A 19,297-nucleotide genomic window follows, 5' to 3' on the forward strand; every position below is an offset into this window, starting at 1 on the left:
GTTCATTCCCATTTAAGCTCCACAGGCCCGTGTCTTAAGATGGAAGGTCATTAATTTTATTGTCTGTGACACGTAGCTGTGTAAACATTTAAGGTGTTTGCATCTGCCCTGGACAGCGTTCTTTATTGCCGTATAACATCCCCAGGACCTGCAGAGACTGGACCTTGCAGTTCACAAGAAGATCCAAGACTCCAACCGTATGGTACCTTATCATTTGATGCCCAAGGATTGCAAACTACCACCTATAAAACAGCGGCTGGTTTTGTACCAGCGTGAACCCAGAGGAAAACCGCACACAGGCACCTGTGAGGACCTGAGCCGCCTAAGACATTTCAAACAACAGCTACAAGAGAGTCACGAACGCAGCGCCGCCTCTAGCTTCAGCATTCCCAGGGCAGGCGTTCCCAGACGAGGCACACAACCCGCATTCCCAGTTATCTTTGGCGGCGCCAAGGCGAGCGGCCTCATGGGAGTTGTAGTCCGCCCTCTCCGCTCCGTGCTGCCATCCCGGACTGCATTTCCCAGGGGGCGCTGCGGGAACCTCTGTGCTGTCAGCAGGGCCATGGCGGCCATGGCGGCGCGGGCCTGCGGCGGGGCCTGCTGCCGGGGCTGGCAGCGCGGCACGGGGGTGCGCGGCCCCGCTCTGGGTCCTTTCCCCCGCGGGCAGCGGGCTGTCGCCTGTAACGCGAGAGGCGGGGCGGTGCCGGCGGGGAAGAGCGGGTACGGTGCCGGGAGAGGGGCGGGTGGAGGTGGATCCCCCCTAGGGCATCCCGCCCTCCGGGTGGAGCCGCAGGGTGGGGGCACGGGAGCGGCGGTGACAGGGACAGGTCCCGGGTTAGGCGCTCTTCTGAGCGGAGTAATGTGCGTACAGCTTGCAGGTGGCTGTCAGCACCTTGTGAACACGCGTTTGTGTCGCACCCCTCCCCAGAGCCCACACGGTGGTTGCCGCGGCAGCGGGGCCGTGGCCCTCTGGCACGTTGGGCTGCGATAAGAGCCCGCGGCTCGGGTGCGGGAGCACCCGCGTGTGCGGAGTGTGAGCAGCGGGGGCTGCACCAGCGCTCCCGGGCGTGCTTTCAGGGGTTGTGCTGGTCCAGAGGAGGCTGTCTCTCCCAGTGGAGGATTGTGAGAGTTTGGGCAGCGCGCGTTTCATTCCTGGTGCAACTGAAAGTTTGACGGCATGAACAAGTTCTGCTATTCTTTGGTGAGCCAGAGGTTTCTCTCTGCACAGCTGATCACCTCATGAAAGTTGAGCAGACACCGGCATAAGCGTGCTGCTGATTGTTTAGAGACACACAGAAACATAATCCTGGAACAAACATGGCAGGAAGCTTCACGCTTCTTATCAGCGTTGTTAGTAGGACTCGAGGACTGACTGCAGCACCTGCCTTTTTCTCTGAGTGTAAGCCAACACACTGATTAAGCGAAGCCTGATGTAATTTTTAATGTCATGATATGATGGAGATGCATTTCTAAAGAATGCTTGAAACAATGAAATGAATTTGTCTCCAAAATTTGAAAAAACCCTACATTTTTCTCTAGACCTTGAAGCATTTTTATAGTTGAAAACACCAAAGAAAATACTGTGTTTTGGTAAAAGAAAATGTATTAACTCCTTTAAGCACCTGAACCTTAATCTTTTATGATAATATTATTATACTTAAAGCAGTGATATAAGTGACACCTGTATCACTAGTTTGGTGTTTGTAGGGATGTTCTCTGCTGTTGAAGGGCAGATGGAGAACTAAAATCCTGGCAATGTATTATGTTCACCTTTGGAAGGAACACTGTACTTGATGTATTTGTTTGATGTTTTTTCATAGCTTGCTTATCTCCTGTAGCTATCTGGGTACTCGTGCTGCTGAAGTATTCTACCACAGAAATGTGATTTCATCACTGAAATATTATTTGTACCGCTTCATTTGTACAAGGCCAGATAATTACTTAGAAAAACTGTCAAGCAATTCATACTGTAAAGGTGACCTTTTCCTCTTGTCCATATAAAGGTTATGGATGTGAGAATTGCAATTACTTTTTAGATAATATGGAGAAGCTTTATTCTGTGGAATACGCTCAGAGAATAGTAGCTCTCTAGTTGAAATGATGATTTCTCTATTACCAGATTACTAATGTTTATGCTAATATACTGCTAACGCTGCTCTGGAGAGCCACCTTTCCCAGCATGCAAGTGACTAGCTCGCAAAGAATACATAATTTATTATGCCACCTGTCTGTTGGAGATTTATCAATCTACCTGAGAAGTAATTCATATTTATGATGATTTTGTGATTTTCATGAGGCACCAAATTAGGGTTCATCCAGCATGCAAGTGTGCCTCATTAATTTCTCTAAGATTTCTCATGTAAGGAAAAATTAAAACTTTCAAACCATTACATTTCCTTTTTTTGTTACATTCTTTTCTGCGTATAATGAAGACACTTTGCCATATAGTCCCCCCCATATATTGTCAAGTAGTCTCATTTCTGCAGTATTGTGGCACAGCTTTTTCTGTTACACTGTAGATGTATTTGCAGCATCATTTACAATATTTTTACAATTACATTTTAATTTTTGTTAATAAATGAGGAGTTTTTAATTCTTGTATTTCTAGGTGTTTGTGGGTTTTAATGTCATCTATATTTAAACTGTTTTTCCCTCCTTTCCTTTTCAGTCTTGCTCCATGGGTACCAGTTGTGGGTCTGGAAATTCATGCACAGATCAGTTCCAACTCAAAACTTTTCTCTGGTTCCGAAGTCCAGTTTGCAGCACCTCCTAACTCTTTGGTGTCTTTCTTTGATGCTTCTTTACCAGGAACTTTACCAGTAAGTTAAGCTACAGTTTAATTTATGTCAGGATTAATGTCAGACAACTTTGCATATGTTTCTAATATTTTATTCTATTGACTGTGGAGCTGCTTTCACCTAGTTGTCTAATTTCTGGTTGTTTGATAACCTGAGATGCCTAGTACAGTTTCTTTTCGATTTCCTCACTCCCTGGTTATTGCCACAGATACTTGATATCCTCTGCAAGGGAAAAAAATTAGGAGTGTCTTCAACATGCTGAATGAATCGCAGTATTTCTCTGAGGCCAGAGGGGATGTATTTGGTTAGTATGCCACACAGGAAATTCCTTAAATATGAGAGATACTTAAAGCCCTATGAGAGAAGAATATCTTAGATTTCTGAGTGGCCATTTGATGTTACTTTGCCATATGTTTGTTTGTGTAGCTGTCATTCGCCGTTTGGAATGTCTCACTATGGAGGTACTTTGCTTCCTAAGTAGAAAGTCTCTGACTTAGGAATGTGTAAACCATTGCTATTTCCAGAGCAAAGCAATTATTTTAAAAAAAAAGTAATCTCTGTGAGACATTGTGGAATAATAGGTCAGAATAGCTAGCTAGCACTTAGCAATGAGGTTTATTAGTGCAAACATAATAAGTGTTTGAATTCACAGCTTAATTATAACCGTGATGGCTATGACAGTACTGCTCTAGAATTCTCTGAGAATTTAACAAGTTTAATAAAAAATTAATGGTTAAAAAATTATAACATAAGCTCTTGCTATACAGTGAAAATAAATATTGAGTAGACTTACCATTACCACGTGCAACAAGCATGCAGAGACTATAATGGGGTCTAATTATTTAATGCAGAAGCATTTCGCTGAGTATATGCATTAGAGTGGAGGTTTGAATTCCAGTTGCAGATATGTATTTTTTTAATCCAGTGAAAGCTTTTCATCACCATAAAATAGCCTTAAATAATATTCTGAAACTGAGGATTAACTTATGGCTGAATTTCTAGGGTCTCAGTATATGTCACATGATCCTTAAAAAGGGAAATGATTTGATATTTTCATTCTGTATTTGCAAAGGTATTGAAAACTAAGGAAGTGAAGTTTAGATGTCGATAAAATTTGGGCTTCAGTCTGGTTACAGTGGCAATTCAGGGCTGAGTTTCAGACCTAACTATATGGAAATTCTGGAAACTTTGCAGAGATAATGGGAATCTTATGCGGTCACTTGGTTTTAAAAGAATCTAGTTAGACTTAAAGACAGAAAATGAGTTCCTTTCATTTGGGGCAGAGCTAGGTTAGGTAGTCACAAAATATAGAAGAGTTCAAGATTGTGGTTTTAGACCATCTACTTAACCTTCTGTTAATGCACAGAAATCCTCTTAAATTGTCTAATGCTTATCTTTAGTTGAGTAGAAAAGCTGTTCTTGAGTGAACAAAAATTAGTGTTTATGAAGAGTTTAATTTTTCTGTATGTTATTATTAAGGGTGGTGTGTATGTGTGTGTCTTTTTCCTTTATTAAAGTGCTTTAAAATGAGGCTTGTTATGACCTTTGTGAGAAACCCCCAGTACATGGGGGCTTCGGTAGAGAATATAACTACACCTGAAAAGCAAAAAGCCAGGACGGTTAGGTTAATTTAAAAGTAGTGATGCTGCGTTAAGTTCTACCAGCTGCTTTTATCTATACAAAGAGAAGAAATATTTTTATTAGTGTAGTATTAGTGAACATAGAGTTGGAAGTGAATGTTACGAAATACACGTTCCTGCATGTTGGAATGTGATGCAAAATCCAGTCAGCAGTCGTAGCTTTATTTTCCCATTGTACTTGCACTGCAGGAATTAATGTCAGAGACCAGTGTTTGTTCTGGGATCAGTTGGGCTTGTTTTCCGTGTGTAAATTTTTATATGGCAGTAGTATCTAAAGAAGAATTGGATTTTGAGGAATTTTGAGAGATAGAAGGTCGTTTTTGAAAATTCGAAGTATCTGTAAAAAAAAAAAGCAAACAAACAAAAATCATTTTAACAAATGTTACTAGATTACTGCCTAAGAAGACTGCTTAGAAGGTAAATATTTGGCCTTTCCTTTGGACTCTGTTTTGCTGAGAAATGAAAAAAATAAGAGGGAAGTTTTTATCCAGTAATTGTGCTGTCCCTAGCAGAGAATAATTGCTGTTTTAAATTGAGAACTATAGGGTCAGTTTTCATTGTCACAGGGATTAAATTTACTGTGTGACCACAAGATGGTTTTGATAGACAATTGTGCTAGTATTTGCCACTTCTCAATGGGACCAGAAATGATGGTGCTATTAGCAGAGGAGAGCTTTTCTGGTTGCTATACATTACTGGGTCACTAATGAGTGTAGGCATGAGCCTTTGCTGTGCTCTACTCAGGAGGGGTGAAATTAGAAGAATGTATTTAGCTCTCCTCCATCTTTCCTCTTCATATTTTCTTCCTGTAATGTTAATACAGCTTGTTTTATGCTCCTGCTGCAAGTAGGCCTTAGGAGGACCATCACAGTGTGTCATGACCATTTCACTGTGCTGTGCTCATAAAGTGCCTCTGAGATACAGCTATAAGCAAGAAGAGCTATGCAGGTGCACTCCTATTTGGCATGAGACAGAAAATAATTATTATAGAATCACAGAATCATGGAAAGGACCATGATTGAGTGGAAAGAACCTTAAAGATCATCTAGTTCCAGCTGCCCTGCCATGAACAGGGATACCTTTCACTAGACCAGTGAAAGTGCTCAAAGCCCCATCCAACGTAGCCTTGAACAATTTCAGGGATAGGGCATCCACAGCTGTTCTGTGCAGCCTGTGCCAGTGCCTCAACACCACCCTCACAGTAAAGAATTTCTTCCCAACATCTAATCTAAACCTGCCCTCTATCAGTTTAAAACCATGCCCTATCATTACAGGCCCTTGTAAAAAGTCTCTCTCCAGCTCTCTTGTAGGCCCCCTTTAGGTACTGGAAGGCTACTGTGAGGTCTCGCTGGAGCCTTCTCTTCTCCAGGCTGAACACCCCCAACTCTCTCAGCCTGTCTTCATAGGAGAGCTGCTCCAGCCCTCTGGTCACCTTCATGGCCCTTCTCTGGACTTGCTCCAGCAGGTCCACATCTTTGTTGTGTTGTGGGCCCTGGAGCCTGACACTGTGCTCCAGGTAGTCTCACAAGAGTGGAGTAGTGTGGGAGAATCAACTCTCAGGACCTTGCACTTGGCCTTGTTGAACTTCATGAGGTTTGCACAGCCCCACCTCTCAAGCCTCTGGAGCCCCTTCTCTGCAGCCTGTTGACCGCACCACACAGCTTGGAGTTGTCAGTGAACTTGCTGAGGGAGCACTCGATCCCACTGTCCATGTCACTGACAAAGACTTTAAACAGCACTTGTCCCAATACCAACCCCTGAAGAACCACCACTCCTTACTGGTCTCCACTTGGACATCAAACTGTTGACTGCAACTTTTTGAGTGACTACCCAGCCAATTCCTTTTGCATTGAGCGGTCCATCTACTGAATCCATGTCTTTCAAGTTTAGAGACAAGATGTCACGTGGGACAGTGTCAGATGCTTTGCACAAGTCCAGGTAGATGGTGTCAGTTTCTCTTTCCTTATCCACCAGTGCTGTAACCCTTTTGTAGAAGGCCACCAAATTTATCAGGCACAGTTTGTCCTTAGTGAAGTCTTGTTGTCTGTCACCAATCACCTCATTATTTTCCATGTGCCTTAGCATCATTTCCATTGGCTCCATAATCTTTGGGCACTAAAGTAAGACTGACCAACTGAAGCTGACTGATGTGGCACATCTTTGATTAAAAAAGTAGATTTGGAAGTAGTGAGACTGAATGGCAAATCCTATGCTACTGAGCACACTTTTTGTGCCCTGTGATGATGAAGCCCCTCACCACCAGACCAGACAGCATCTTACTCAAATTACTATAAGGCTGTCCCTTCTTTGGGACGACATCAGACTACATACATTACATTTCATGTAATGGAATGTGCAAAGGCCTGGTTTTTTTACCTTGTGAATGGACTCAGCAGTGATCTCAGCTTGGTGTCTTCAGAGGACCTATTATAAAGGAAGTATTATGCTATATGTGGTAGCAAGTAGTGCATCACACCTGCAGGCTGAACTAAAATTCTTCTGTGGATCCATGAAGATGGTTGCACTCCCAGTCTGATTCAGCCTTTTTGAAAATTCTAAGGGTCTTTATAAAGGTTTTTAAAACTAAGATTGGGCTCACAGAAAGAGAATCCATGGTTATCTATTCTCATGATTGAGGTAGCTGACTAAAGGTTAATTGTAGCTCAGACACAGAAATAAGATAGTAGATCTAGTAGCTAAAGGCTGAAACCTTTTTGTCTGTGCTTAGTCTTTGTTGCAGGTTTTACTTATGTCTCTTGCATGACAGGAGTGAAAGCATGATCCTATTGTAGGCAGTCCTTTGTAGGCAAGTGTACAAAGAAATAATCTAGGATTTACATAACCAAGGTTTAAATTAATAAGATTTGAATGAATATTAGCTCTACAGTCTTAAGTATTTTGAATTTTTTAATACCTTCTCATGCATTTGAATTTCATTTTCTTCACAGTGTGAACAGCATCTGTTTTATCCTTTTTTGCGAGTTTTCAGAAACACCTGGTAATGAACAATCTCTTTTTTTAATGAAGAAAAGATAAATACCCTCTGACCTTGGAAGAAACAGAGTAAGATCTGTGTTAAGCACTCCTGTAGAGTATCATGAGATGCATGGCTTTATCTGAATATATAATTTTTTCCTGTGCCAGTGGACATCTTCAAGGGCTTGACAACTCACTCATTGCTGCTATCTTGTACTCAGATTTTCATATCCTCTTGTTTTTAACTCGTTTAGTTTTCCCTCTGTAAACAGTATAGAGGGACGCATTTTGGTCCTGCTTTGTCTTCTCTCACTTGTATAATGACAGTCAGGCAACTGGATATGCCTTTTCATAGAAGAGAGTGGTGCTAGAGCAACTTGATATCAGCCCATGTTCCTTCTGGCATTGCACCACTGGCAACCTAAACTCCAAACTCGGGCTTCTCCAAAGGTGACAAATGTCAGTGCAGCTCTGTGCAGTAGCTGAGAGCACGCGTGTTTTGCTGTTGCCTTCCACACCTTGCGATGCTGTACTGCTGAGATGGCTGCCCAGGGATCTGACAGGGCTAGTACCCAGTTTGGGATTGTAAAGGGTGTTTCCTATAATGACACTGCATCCATCTGCTCTTGTCAGTGGCAGATACCCAGCGTTTTTCCAGATGTTTTGGGTGACAGGTTATCAGACTTTAAAAACATGTACAATTCATCACAATATATGGGATTTACCTGATGCATTTGCTTTCAAAGGCACTCAGAGGTTTGTGTGAGATTTTGGTGGATCTGTCAGCTATTCATATGGGAACAGAAACAGCATTTTAGATCAGAATCTATACTTTAGAGCTTGAAACTAGATTTTTTGATATCCTGTGCCTGTTAAATCTGGAGGTTGCAACAGCTACTTTACCAACATGTGCTTGCAGTTTTGTTTTGACGTTCATGCTGGCATGCATGTGAATTTACTCCCTTCTTATACTACTTTGTTTTGAAAAAAACTTTGCTTCTTAGCTTGGCTTTTGATGACTGCAGTTTAAATTGCATGCCCTTTTGATGGGGAGCTGCCCAATCTTCTGATTGTTGTATGCATGTTGGTTTAGCTTCCGCTATATAAATTTTCTTCTATTCTTTGAAACCACTTGATGCCTGGGTTGTTGCTCTCCTCTAAAAACAGCGGCACTACCTGAAGAGAAAAGTGAATTCATACTTTTTTAAAACCATTTACTTATGTCTAGGTTCACTTAAGCTGTTTGTTGTTTATTTCAATAAAACTGCAGTAACTGTATTTAGGGAAAAGGAGATATTTTCTTAGAAATTGATGGTACCTTTCTGTTGCAGTCCTTTCTTTACTGATAATATTTGGGTTTGCGATGCATTGTGACTCTTAATCAGTGATTAAGAGTCTTTTGTTGTTCACACAGTTCCAGCTTGCTGGACTTGCAGTTTCAGAAAGACTCTGTAAAGGAAATCCCACATAATTTGAAAAAAAAAAACTAGGGAAGTGAAATAGGCTTTCAAGTCGTTGCTCCCTGAGGATGCCTTTGCAGTTCATAGATCCTGAAATTTCTGAGTTCATGATAGATTAAAGCCTACCTACCTGATTTCAAGCTATTAATCAGTTCAAAGCTGTTGTGCTGGTCAGAAGAGGTCTTTGAAAGATGAGGCAGGCTGGCTTCAGGTGCCTTTCAGGACTGTTATGGTGTGGGTTGTTCCTCATTCTATTTCTTTGCCTTTCATGGGATCATTCACAGCCCCGGGTTTACCTGTGGAACTCACCTCCTTCACTGCCCTCTGAGAAGTGATTTCCTCAGTCGCTGCAGTTGCTTAGCTCAACTTTATTTCATGCTTAACTGTAGGCCATTTTTCCTGGAGATGTCTCTGCTCTTCTGCTTTGAAGTATTTGATGACAGTTGTTGCTCTTCTCTCAAGCTTTGAAAGAGTCCCCTGTAACGTTTTCTCTTGCTTTTTGCTGTGTCTCATGTATTTGTGTGTATTTCTGAGACTCATTCTGTGTGTTTTAATCTTTATGTCAAGGTTTACAATTCATATAGTCCTTTGTCTCCATAGCACCTTGGTAAATGTTGAGCTCTCTCTTGAGTTTCTTTTTCTTGTGGGCTCTCCTGTTCACCCTTAACAGGTCCCTCTGGCTGATGTAAACTTGCCAGTTTAAATGGCATTGAGCTGATAAAACATCTTGCTGTCACTTATTTCAGTAGATCCTTCAGTGCTGTTATCTATATATTTTCTCTTACCTTGTTTTGTGGGGTTTTTTTACTGCTTTACCTTTTGCTTTACATAAGTATTTTTCTACTTCGTAGTGGGGAGCAGGAGTTTGCAGTATCTTGTTTCCTTTCTTTCACACAGTTCTGTTACTGCAGTTATTGTGCCATCTTTGATACTTTTGAACAGCACAACCATTACATGACAACTGGACATATTGGTGTCCCCTCCTTCTGAATTCAGTTGGAAATTGCTGCTGAAATGCACACCAGCTTTTTGCAGTAGCTTTTCTCGGTGGGCTGGGAATTTCTCAAAGTTGGACCTGTGAGGGAATTTATTGGTACAAATTTCTGTTGCTTCTGTTATGAGTCACTATACGTGCTCTGGCTTCCTTAAATGTTTGATTTTATTTAATTTTTTCACAGTATGTAGACAGTCTAGTTCCAGGTGGCCCCCTTTCAGGAAATCCAAGGTGGTATATTGTGTATATGTGTATGTAAGCAGTGCTCTCTTAATCAAAAGTTTCATGATTCCACCAATTTCTTAGCGTCTTAGCTTTGCAAACTGACGTCTTGCTGCTTCATTCTTCTTCTTAACAATTTTTTTTGAAGATTTTTTTCATTGAAAGTTATTTAGGGAAGTGTTGTCCAACAATAATAACAGGTAATGGTAGACTGGGTCTTTGTTCTCTTCATGATTAGCTGTGTTGAGTATAATGTTGCATAGCTGTCAGGTTTATGTATTTTGTTTAAAACTTATCTTGGTGCAATTAGGCTGTAATTGGTTCCTGGGGTAAAATTAACTTCTTCGTATTCTCTCTGATTATCAGTCACCTTGCCACCTTAAACATGACTGTATTTGATTTTGAGAGGATTATGTAAACTTCTGCAAGTGGTGTTTATTAGTTACATGTGTGGATTTTGCAGTTTTGCTGCCAAGTTCAGCCAAATTTGCCTCCAGAAAGATTTAGGCTTGTAGATATTTTTTGTGAATGTATTAGCAAGCATATGAAGAGGAAATTATTGATTGAATCTCCCCACTGATCTCAGCTTTATTTGGCCTGCTGCTCTTCAGATATTTGTGCCACATGATACTCATTTGGGGATGTTTGATGAAATGACAAGAAGATGGGGAAATCATGGAGGAGAGAGTTTTGGGGTCACTGCTTATGTAAAACAAACTAGGGATGTTATTTAGAGGAGATTATTCTCTGTTGATTCTGCTGTTCCAGAACAACTTTTTTAGTTTGCTTTCTTAATAGTTCTTTGCAAGATTTGTCGCATATTGTTTTCCTGAACCAGTGAATTCTTTTATGAACGTGTGAAAGACCACTTCTGGTTTACTCCCATTTGTATGTTGTGCTCACTTAAGAGAGCTAAGTCAGCCTGCAGGGAAAGGTGGCTACCTTTCTGAGGAACAAATAAGCATATTTCAGGAGACAGCAGTTGAAGTAAAAAAGGAACAAGGGAGTTGGAGGAAAGGCTGGGAGTTCAGCATGTATCTAGTGTGAGCTCACAGATACACAAAGATTGCAAGAAGGAGCAGTGGGCAGATAGCCAAAACTTAGAAATAATAGAAAATGACAGTCAATGTGTACCAAAGGTCAGAATTTGTTACAACTGGAAAACGGCAGAGCTGACTTCCACCAAGACTACAAGCAAAGGCTCTGCAAGGATAAACAGGGCAGGGCAGGGGTTGGTTTATAACCTGTTCGGTCCTAAATGCTCTCAATTGTCTCCTTTTAAGAAGTTAAACATTATCTCTGTTATGTTGAAGAGGACAGATGTTGTTCTTGTTTAAAAGCCTTTTTTGGCCTTCTTTTGTGGAGCTCAGTGTAGGAAAAAAGGTCTGAGAAGGTTCACTTGAGGGCTCCTGTTGACTTTGTATTTGATCATGTCCTGTAACTTAGGGTTTAGCCATTGCTCAGTCCACTTCCTCCAGCAGCAGTGAAATGTTTTCACTGGATCTTCCTGTGTTTAACTTGTCCTGGATCAGATAGCATTAGTAAAGGTTTAAATTTCAGCTGGCATAAAAGAAGGAGTATCCTTATGACAGGTCAAAAAAGCCATGTGGCAGATGCAGAAGACTGCTGTCAACAGGGAGGGCTTGGATGTTCGAGAGGTACTGGACTTCTTTATGGTAACATCATATAAGCACATTTTTTGGTTATGGATATCATGAACCATTGTATCACCATTGCATTGTCCTGTCTTCCCTGTGGGTTGTCCTGCTTGGAACTGGTCCTGAATGGTAGAACTTTGTTTTTAGCTGCTGCTGCTAGGATCTGACATACAAAGATCGGTGGTTTGGGGCAATGCCACTGGATTGGCTGCTTTCCTATGACCCCAGAGAACAGATTTATTCTATTGAGACCATTGAGCACTTTGCCCACACAGTGGTCTTAATGGATTTTTCCTCTTGTGTTTCTTTTAGCAACTCCCTGTGGGTTGAGAAACCCATAAGTGTGTCATTATTTACATAGCTTTGTATCTGGTATTACCTTCCTGTTTTTCTTGCTCCTGGGGGTCAGCATTTCTCCCTACTGCTGCTGAACTTTTCTGGTCATCACTGACACTGGAAGGTGCTTCCTCCAGTTCTAAGCCTCGTGATGCAAGCTTTCAGGCTAGCTCTTCAGCTTTGAGAAAGTGTGCCCTCTTATTCTTTTGAGTACACGTGAAGTAATGTGTTTGGGAGCTGGGTACTTCTTAATGTCAGAACTGCCTGGTTTTAAGGTATAACTTGAATCAATGCGTGCTACATCACCACAAGCCAACTTTGCCATCAGAGAAGGTCAGCAATAATAATAATGTTTGTATAACAGCATATAGCTTTGGTACCAGACTGGAAAGGTGAAGTTAAAAAAGGTAAAGTTAGAAAATGCATTAAATGCCCCTCCCCCCATCTTCTTTGCTGTTTCAGATTCTCAGTTGCCATTTTGTTCTCTTAAGCTGGAATCTCTTTCTGCTAATCTAAGATCTCAATTTGAAGCGTTTGGTGCTTTGTCCTCTACTGTCTTGCCTTTTTCCTTTGGGGTAAGAACATAGTGTTCATATTGGGACAGGAAACATGCTGTAAAGTAGATGATGGATTGACATGCAGAAGACCCTAAACTGAAGTTGGCCTTTTTAAATTCCACCTGCAGTTTGAGATCTCAGGTTTTGGAACGTGAGTTCTTTGCAGACCTTACAATGACAAGATTTAGTTGGCTTGGTTTTTTAACTTTTTACTGTATTCTTAGAGGGATGGAGTCTCATTGTAACCTATTGAAATAAATGGCTCATTTGGGAAATGGTCAGGTCTTCATTTATATTATGTACGTTCTGTACATGCATGTCTCCAAGGCAGTCAGTCCCTTCTCTGTGTGTGGGAGGATGCCAAGGCAGAATGCTGCAGTGAAGTACTCATCTACAGTGTCAGACTGAACAGCCACAATTACATTTGGACTAAGTACATATAAGAGTAGCTTATTTTGAAGTTTAACTTATGATTGCACTTCAAAGAACCATGTATTGCAGCAAACTGGTACTTTTAACACAGCAAGAATAGTAAGAGTGAATATATCCATTAGGGGAAGCAAATAAAAATCAGAGTGATATGAAATGGGAGTACTGGGAAATACGATTAGATATATCTGATGAGGTTTCTAAAGATTACTACCTGGTCTGCAGAGAGCTGTCTGAGTACATTGCACTACCTCCTTCTTTCAGCTGTTACTTTGAATGAAAAGGAGCTAAGATTAAGTGTTTTTTAGGTAAACAGTCCTGTAGTTAATCTGATTAATGCTGATTTTTTTCATGATTGTAAGTAGGACTGAAGGTCTTAAGATAGTCAATTAATATTAAATCTACTTTATTAAAATATGTGACCTAGAATCAAAACCTTTAAAAATTTCTGGGGAATTACTTTGATTTTACTGGTTTTAGTACAAGCAGTACTTTGTTCTGTAATATAGGCTACCTGAGTGCAAACATTATTGCAAAAATAATTTTTTTTGGTAGAAGGTAACAAAAATAAACTTTTTCCAGGAGAGACATAGATGTTTCTTCTTTTTTTCCTCCCAATTATATATTCTATATAATACTTATTAGCAAAATAAGGAACTGCATACCTACCCTCTTTAAAATGTAAAAATGGTAATTTACTAAATATAGAAATGTATATCTTCACCTAAGAGGGTACCATCTTTCTTTAATGTATTAATATAAGGAGTAAACCTGTTGTTAAAGAAAGAGCTGTTTAGTGCTCAGTTACCATGGTGCTCTAGCAGAATAGGGTAGCTACAAGGGAAATGATGCTGTTGTTGTGATGCCATTGGTAAGGTTTTTCATGAGTTTCCAGTACAAACAATTTACATTGCTTTTTGTGATAGCTCTCTAGGATTTTTTTAAATATTAGGAGGCATACTTCCATTTTAGAGGACCAGAAATACTGAAGAAGCCTTTATAGACTCTTGTGTTTTGTCCATAGCTATTGCAGGAAGTACACAGCTTGCTTTCAAGGCCAACACTTTGCTAACATACCAGACAGGCAGCTTGTCAGTTCAAGCCAGTAATTTAAATCTTTGGTGCTAGTCAAAGCTGTCAACTTAATAACAGCCTACTGCATAAACAAGCTGGAGGACTTATTCTAGGTCATTAGTATGGGAAGTTTCACATACTGAATTGATGTTTATCATTGCAGATTATTTGAAAAGCCAGGCTTGTTTGAAGGAAAAGTAGTAGTTTGCTTAAACAATTCTGCTTTGTTCTCACAGCCTTGATCACTGGGATGGGTAGTAGTAGTCACTTCAGAAATGAAGCAGTATTAAACAGATAAGTTTTCATTTTTGAAGAAGTAGAGAGTCATCTCGTTGGGGTTGTTTCCCTTTTAAAGTGACACAGGACAGAGGAAGCAGATTGGCATGGTAGACATTTCAGTATGCCATAGTGGGAAAGATCTGCTTTGCAATGCCTTCTATCACCACAGAGATTGATAAAGGAGTAGCACAGGAAGTTGAATGAGTAGTGATGCATATACAGTGATTTGACTAGTATCAGCCAGTACACTGGGGACACATACAGATTAGAGTCATCTAAATGGTTAGTAATACTGCATAAAAAATAATCAATACGTCACAATTTTGTGCCTGTTTTTCCCTAGAGCCACCAAAATGGTTCATCAGCAATAGTGCAAAAGGTTCTCTCTGGTATGAGTAGTATGTGTGTGGGAATTATTTCCTTCACCTCACAACAGTGTTATCCCTTATGACAATGAGTAAGATACACTCAGCCCTGTTTGAAACAACAATGGAAGAGCAAGTGGTCAAAGGCAGTATTTGTAGTGTAATCATTAGCTAATCTCGACCTGTGTTTAAACAATGTGCTACGAAGCTCTGACTGATTATGATTCTTTGGGATTTGTCTTGTTTGCTGATTGCAGTCAGTCATAACCCCTGCACCATCAGGAATTGTAGCAAGATACTGGTTCACTGCTTTGTTGCAGTGGTGTTCTGAGTTTACCAGTTCTTATGGAACCTTAATGGATTTCTAGTGACCAGTTTTTAAAGGACTGACTGGTATGGTCCTCACTAATTTGTAAAGCTGAGCAGGACTGTGCCATAAGGCTTTAGTAGAAGGAAATTTGCCCGTGTATTTAGAACTATGATGTTATTTTAAACGATGATCACTTTGACTAGCATGATTACAGAATTCCTTAAACAATAAAAAAAAAAAGAAAAGTATCTTTACTATCTGGAAGCATTTAATTGTTGACAAGAGGAGTGCTTACTATATAATGAGCTGCAGCTATGCTACTAAAATAAATTAATGTTTCGTAGTCACTAATTTTGCTTTAGATTACAAGTCAGGACTAATTGTGTTCATTTTGTCATGGATCAGTATTTCAAAGGGAGATTGTTCTTTTTTTCTCGTTTAGAATTTATGTATCTTTTAAATTTTTTCATAAATAAAATATGCCTGAACAGATGATGTATTCTGGTTAGCCGTATATAGCTACACTAAAGATCTGAAAGTTCCCTTGTTAAATGTCTTAAATATTTAATTTCTTTTCTGTATAAGCAATTTTTGAGTTTCTGTTACAGTAAGTTTCCCATATTCTCTCTTATTATTTTGATTTTTAAATACTAAATGAATAAAGCAAAGAGAGTAATTTTCCAGCTGAAGATGTGGGATCATGGGAAATGTACAGCTGCTTAATATGTTTTCAGAATTCAGATTGGAGAATTTAAAAAAGTAAATACTGTCAGAAACGTGGAATAAAACATTATTTATTTTATGTTCTGTTCAATGCAGATGAAGTCATGTACATTCTTTTGCATAATGTGCCCCTTTAATGGTCCTGCTGGAAGTAGACTTCTTGGCAACTGTACAGTGCAGAATAGGATGGATAAAGTTCTGTTCCTGTTTCAAAATGCTGGAAGTGTGAGCTTGTCGGAGTTGTACTAAAACAAATTCAGTCTTTTTTTCCTTTTCAGTTTCATCTATTTGATGTTAGTTAAACAAGCTGTTAAATTAATGAGAGCACATCTGAAAACAACATAACTTGTCAGTACTTTTTGGAGTGAAATTTTCTTTCTCATCTGAAATTTTCTTTCTGACCCTGCTGAGGAGGTACAAGGATGTAGTACTGGTAGCAATGGGTCCCTGGTGAGAAACCACATTTAACTCCTTTGGTTCTTCGTGAAGGCCTTTGTGGGTCTTCAGATCACGTGGCATTCTGCAAGAACCTTAATGCCATGGATTACCTGGGTACTGGAAACATGTATACTTGCCATGGAATCAATTGATGTCTTTTGGATTCTGTTTCAGCGAAGCATGTTAGTGTGCTTCATTTCATCCTAGTCAAGCAAAGTATTAAAATCTATGGTATATGTAGATACTCATGAATTCACTGTAGTTCTGTGGTTACAGTTTTTCTGAAGTGTTTTACTGAAATGGCACTGCAGTCCTTAGTGCAAATCCCCTGTGTTTCCAATTCCCAGTATGAGCTGACAGCTAGTTACAAGTCAGTTATCATTGACTGTGATTTGTCTCTTGTACCCTCAAAGATTCAAAAGCACTGGAACATTTGCAAAAGTAGCAAGCCAGAACAGTGTACATCTCCTTATGTAGTATGACAAAATGACTGAACAGCTTGTTTTTTCATCTTAAAGCTTTGCAGATTTATAGCTACCACAACTTTAATGATGAGTAAGAACTACCCACACAAGTAAAGAGATCTAATGGTGACTGAAGGCAAGCAAAATTGAATATGTGCTCCTTATAAGGCAGTGTGTGGGAGACACATTTGTTACATACTGAATATCTGAGCAAAGCCATGTGTCATGTTTCCTTAGGTTCTCAACAGGAGATGTGTAGAAGCAGCAGTGATGACAGGCCTGGCACTCAAGTGCAGCATAAACAAGAAGTCCTTGTTTGACAGAAAACACTACTTCTATGCAGATCTGCCTGTAAGTATGCAGTATAGCTGGTCCCTCTGCAGCTGTAGGAAAGGACAAGTCTGGAGCATGGATGGCAGTGGGGCATGAGTGAAGAGATGCTTTTTCTGTTTTCAGTCAGTGCTCTGCTCACCCCAGATGCTGTGCCCTGATGAAATAGGCAGCTGTACCCTGCTGCTTACTGATTGAATATGATTGCTCTGATTGCTGACTCCTTGCTTAGCTGCACAATTCCAGTAGCTTAATGTAATTGAATTGGGAGCTGGAGCTGCTTTGTCCCTTAAGTTGTCCATTCCTGGTGGTTAGTACTAATTGTCTGTTAGGGTGAAAGCACTCTGATAATAGTCCTTCATTTAAAGTGAATGTATAACAAACACAGGTTCAGTGGGATAAACATAGTAGTCCCTTTTTTGCCCATGCTTAGGGACCTAAAAATATTTAATTTCCCTTCAAAACTTCCTCAGCCATGATTCCAATAAATGAAAAAAAACAAACCAAAACAAAAACAACTGAGAAATTAAGTCTTTGCAATATGTTTCATTGGTAGCTTTTGTATTGGGTAGATGATGTCACTGGAAGTCAAATGTGTTTTGCTGCACTTATATGGATGTATTGAAATATTGATATCATTTCAGAACCTGACTTCGGTCATTGCAACAGGATCCAGCAGTGTTTGAGCCTTTTTTTCTATTTTAATGAAATTAAACCTTTCTAACTTTAAACTTTTTTTATCTGTCAACTTATTTGTACTGAATGTTCAGTTTATCACTCTGTCAAAGGGAGGACACTAGTTTTGCTTTCTCTGTTTCTGGGGTGAAGATCTGATGATTGCAATAAAAAAAACCACCTGGTTTTATTTTATCTGAGAAAAATCAGGCATGTTAGCCAATTCTCTCTTTAGATGAAGTCTCTTAGACATCCAGAGAAGCAGAGTGGGAGATTTCTCAGGTCTGAAATTAATGTATAGGGATGCTGTATTATTAACCAAATTACGTTCTTTCCCACTCTTGTTCAGACATTTGAAATATTTTGAAGTTACACAAAACATTTCCAAATACAATTTCTCCCCACCTTTGAAGGAGAATTATATTATAGTTGTCCAGTGGAGAGCTGGATCTAAGATGAGATTTCTGTTCTGTTCTCTTCTACGTTGGAAACTTGTGGCTTGTAGTTCTGATTTGGTTTCTTGAGATAAGTTTGCTAATATTTGTGAGCTCTTTGTTGGGGGCTCTGTAGTGATCTCCTCGGACTGTGAAATGCAAACTTAGCAGTTTGAATTGCCAGTACTTTTTTTTTTTAACTTGTAGAACTATCTTAAAGCCCATTTCAAGACCTGAAGGAGAAAAAAGTGAATAGCAGGAAATAAACATGACTTTCAAAATTCCTCTACACATCATAAGGAAACACCAAAACCATCACAGATTTGTTTGCAGGCTACCTTTAGTGCCTGTGCTGTTAAACTGAAAACAATCTCTTTTATTCTTGTGATGTCTTCTATCAGTCTGCTGCATAGAAACTATAAGGGATGAATGCTCTCACAGGAAAGAATCCGCATCCATGTGCTTAAGAGGAGAACAGTGAGGTGGAAGAACGTGTGAGCACCAGTTGGGCTGCCGTTGTCTGCAGACATGAGTTACAGGATCCTCTGGTCAGATAAGCATGGAAATTTGGTCAGGGAGATGCTGACACATTTTATTGTCTTGAAACGTATAATTCTGGCTTTCTGCTGGCTGACTTCTGTAGTTTAAGCACTGACAATAAACTGCCAGACCTGCGTTTCATAGTGAACGGTCTAGTCAGGAACCCTTTAATAAGATGCAGAGTTTAGGCTAACAAGCTGTATAGAACAAATAAATCCAGCTCTTAGGGTCATTTAACAATGGGATTATTGTTACTCCTGAAAATGGGGCTTTTGATGGGAAATGGGATTCGTGTTATTTGTTGTCACTCACTATTTCAAGCTTTAAAAAATCATTTTAATGAGAAGAGCTGTGTGATTATCACAGGCTGCACAGAATCAGTTATTTTATCTTTCTTATAGTCATCATGACCAGAAGGTCATGCACTTTGTTGCATATATAAATTCAGCTGTTCACAGGGCCAGACAATTGTTCTCCATTCCAGTGCCCTGTCACCATCTCTGCATTTCAGAGTAAGTTTGTCATCCCTGCAAAATATGCAGATGCTCCTCCCAGTTCATTTGCATCGGCAGACGTTTTTTTAATTCTCACCACT

The 19,297-nt window shown here is 39.9% G+C and overlaps 1 protein-coding gene across 2 annotated transcripts in view; it reads left to right on the top strand.

Annotated features, from left to right (window-relative positions):
• Positions 1 to 451: 451 nt before the first annotated feature.
• Positions 452 to 19,297, top strand: part of GATB (glutamyl-tRNA amidotransferase subunit B) — a 43,087-nt gene continuing 24,241 nt past the window's right edge. The window contains exons 1-3 of one of the 2 annotated variants that reach the window (XM_032685741.1): positions 452 to 720; positions 2,669 to 2,819; positions 16,961 to 17,074. In XM_032685741.1, the coding sequence (XP_032541632.1) occupies positions 467 to 720; positions 2,669 to 2,819; positions 16,961 to 17,074 (519 nt within the window). In that variant the 5' untranslated portion in view covers positions 452 to 466. The remainder of the gene's footprint in view (positions 721 to 2,668; positions 2,820 to 16,960; positions 17,075 to 19,297) is intronic. The other variant, XM_032685742.1, reaches the window with a different exon arrangement.

This window comes from Chiroxiphia lanceolata, chromosome 4 (genome assembly GCF_009829145.1).
Source record: "Chiroxiphia lanceolata isolate bChiLan1 chromosome 4, bChiLan1.pri, whole genome shotgun sequence".
Lineage (NCBI taxonomy): Eukaryota > Metazoa > Chordata > Aves > Passeriformes > Pipridae > Chiroxiphia > Chiroxiphia lanceolata.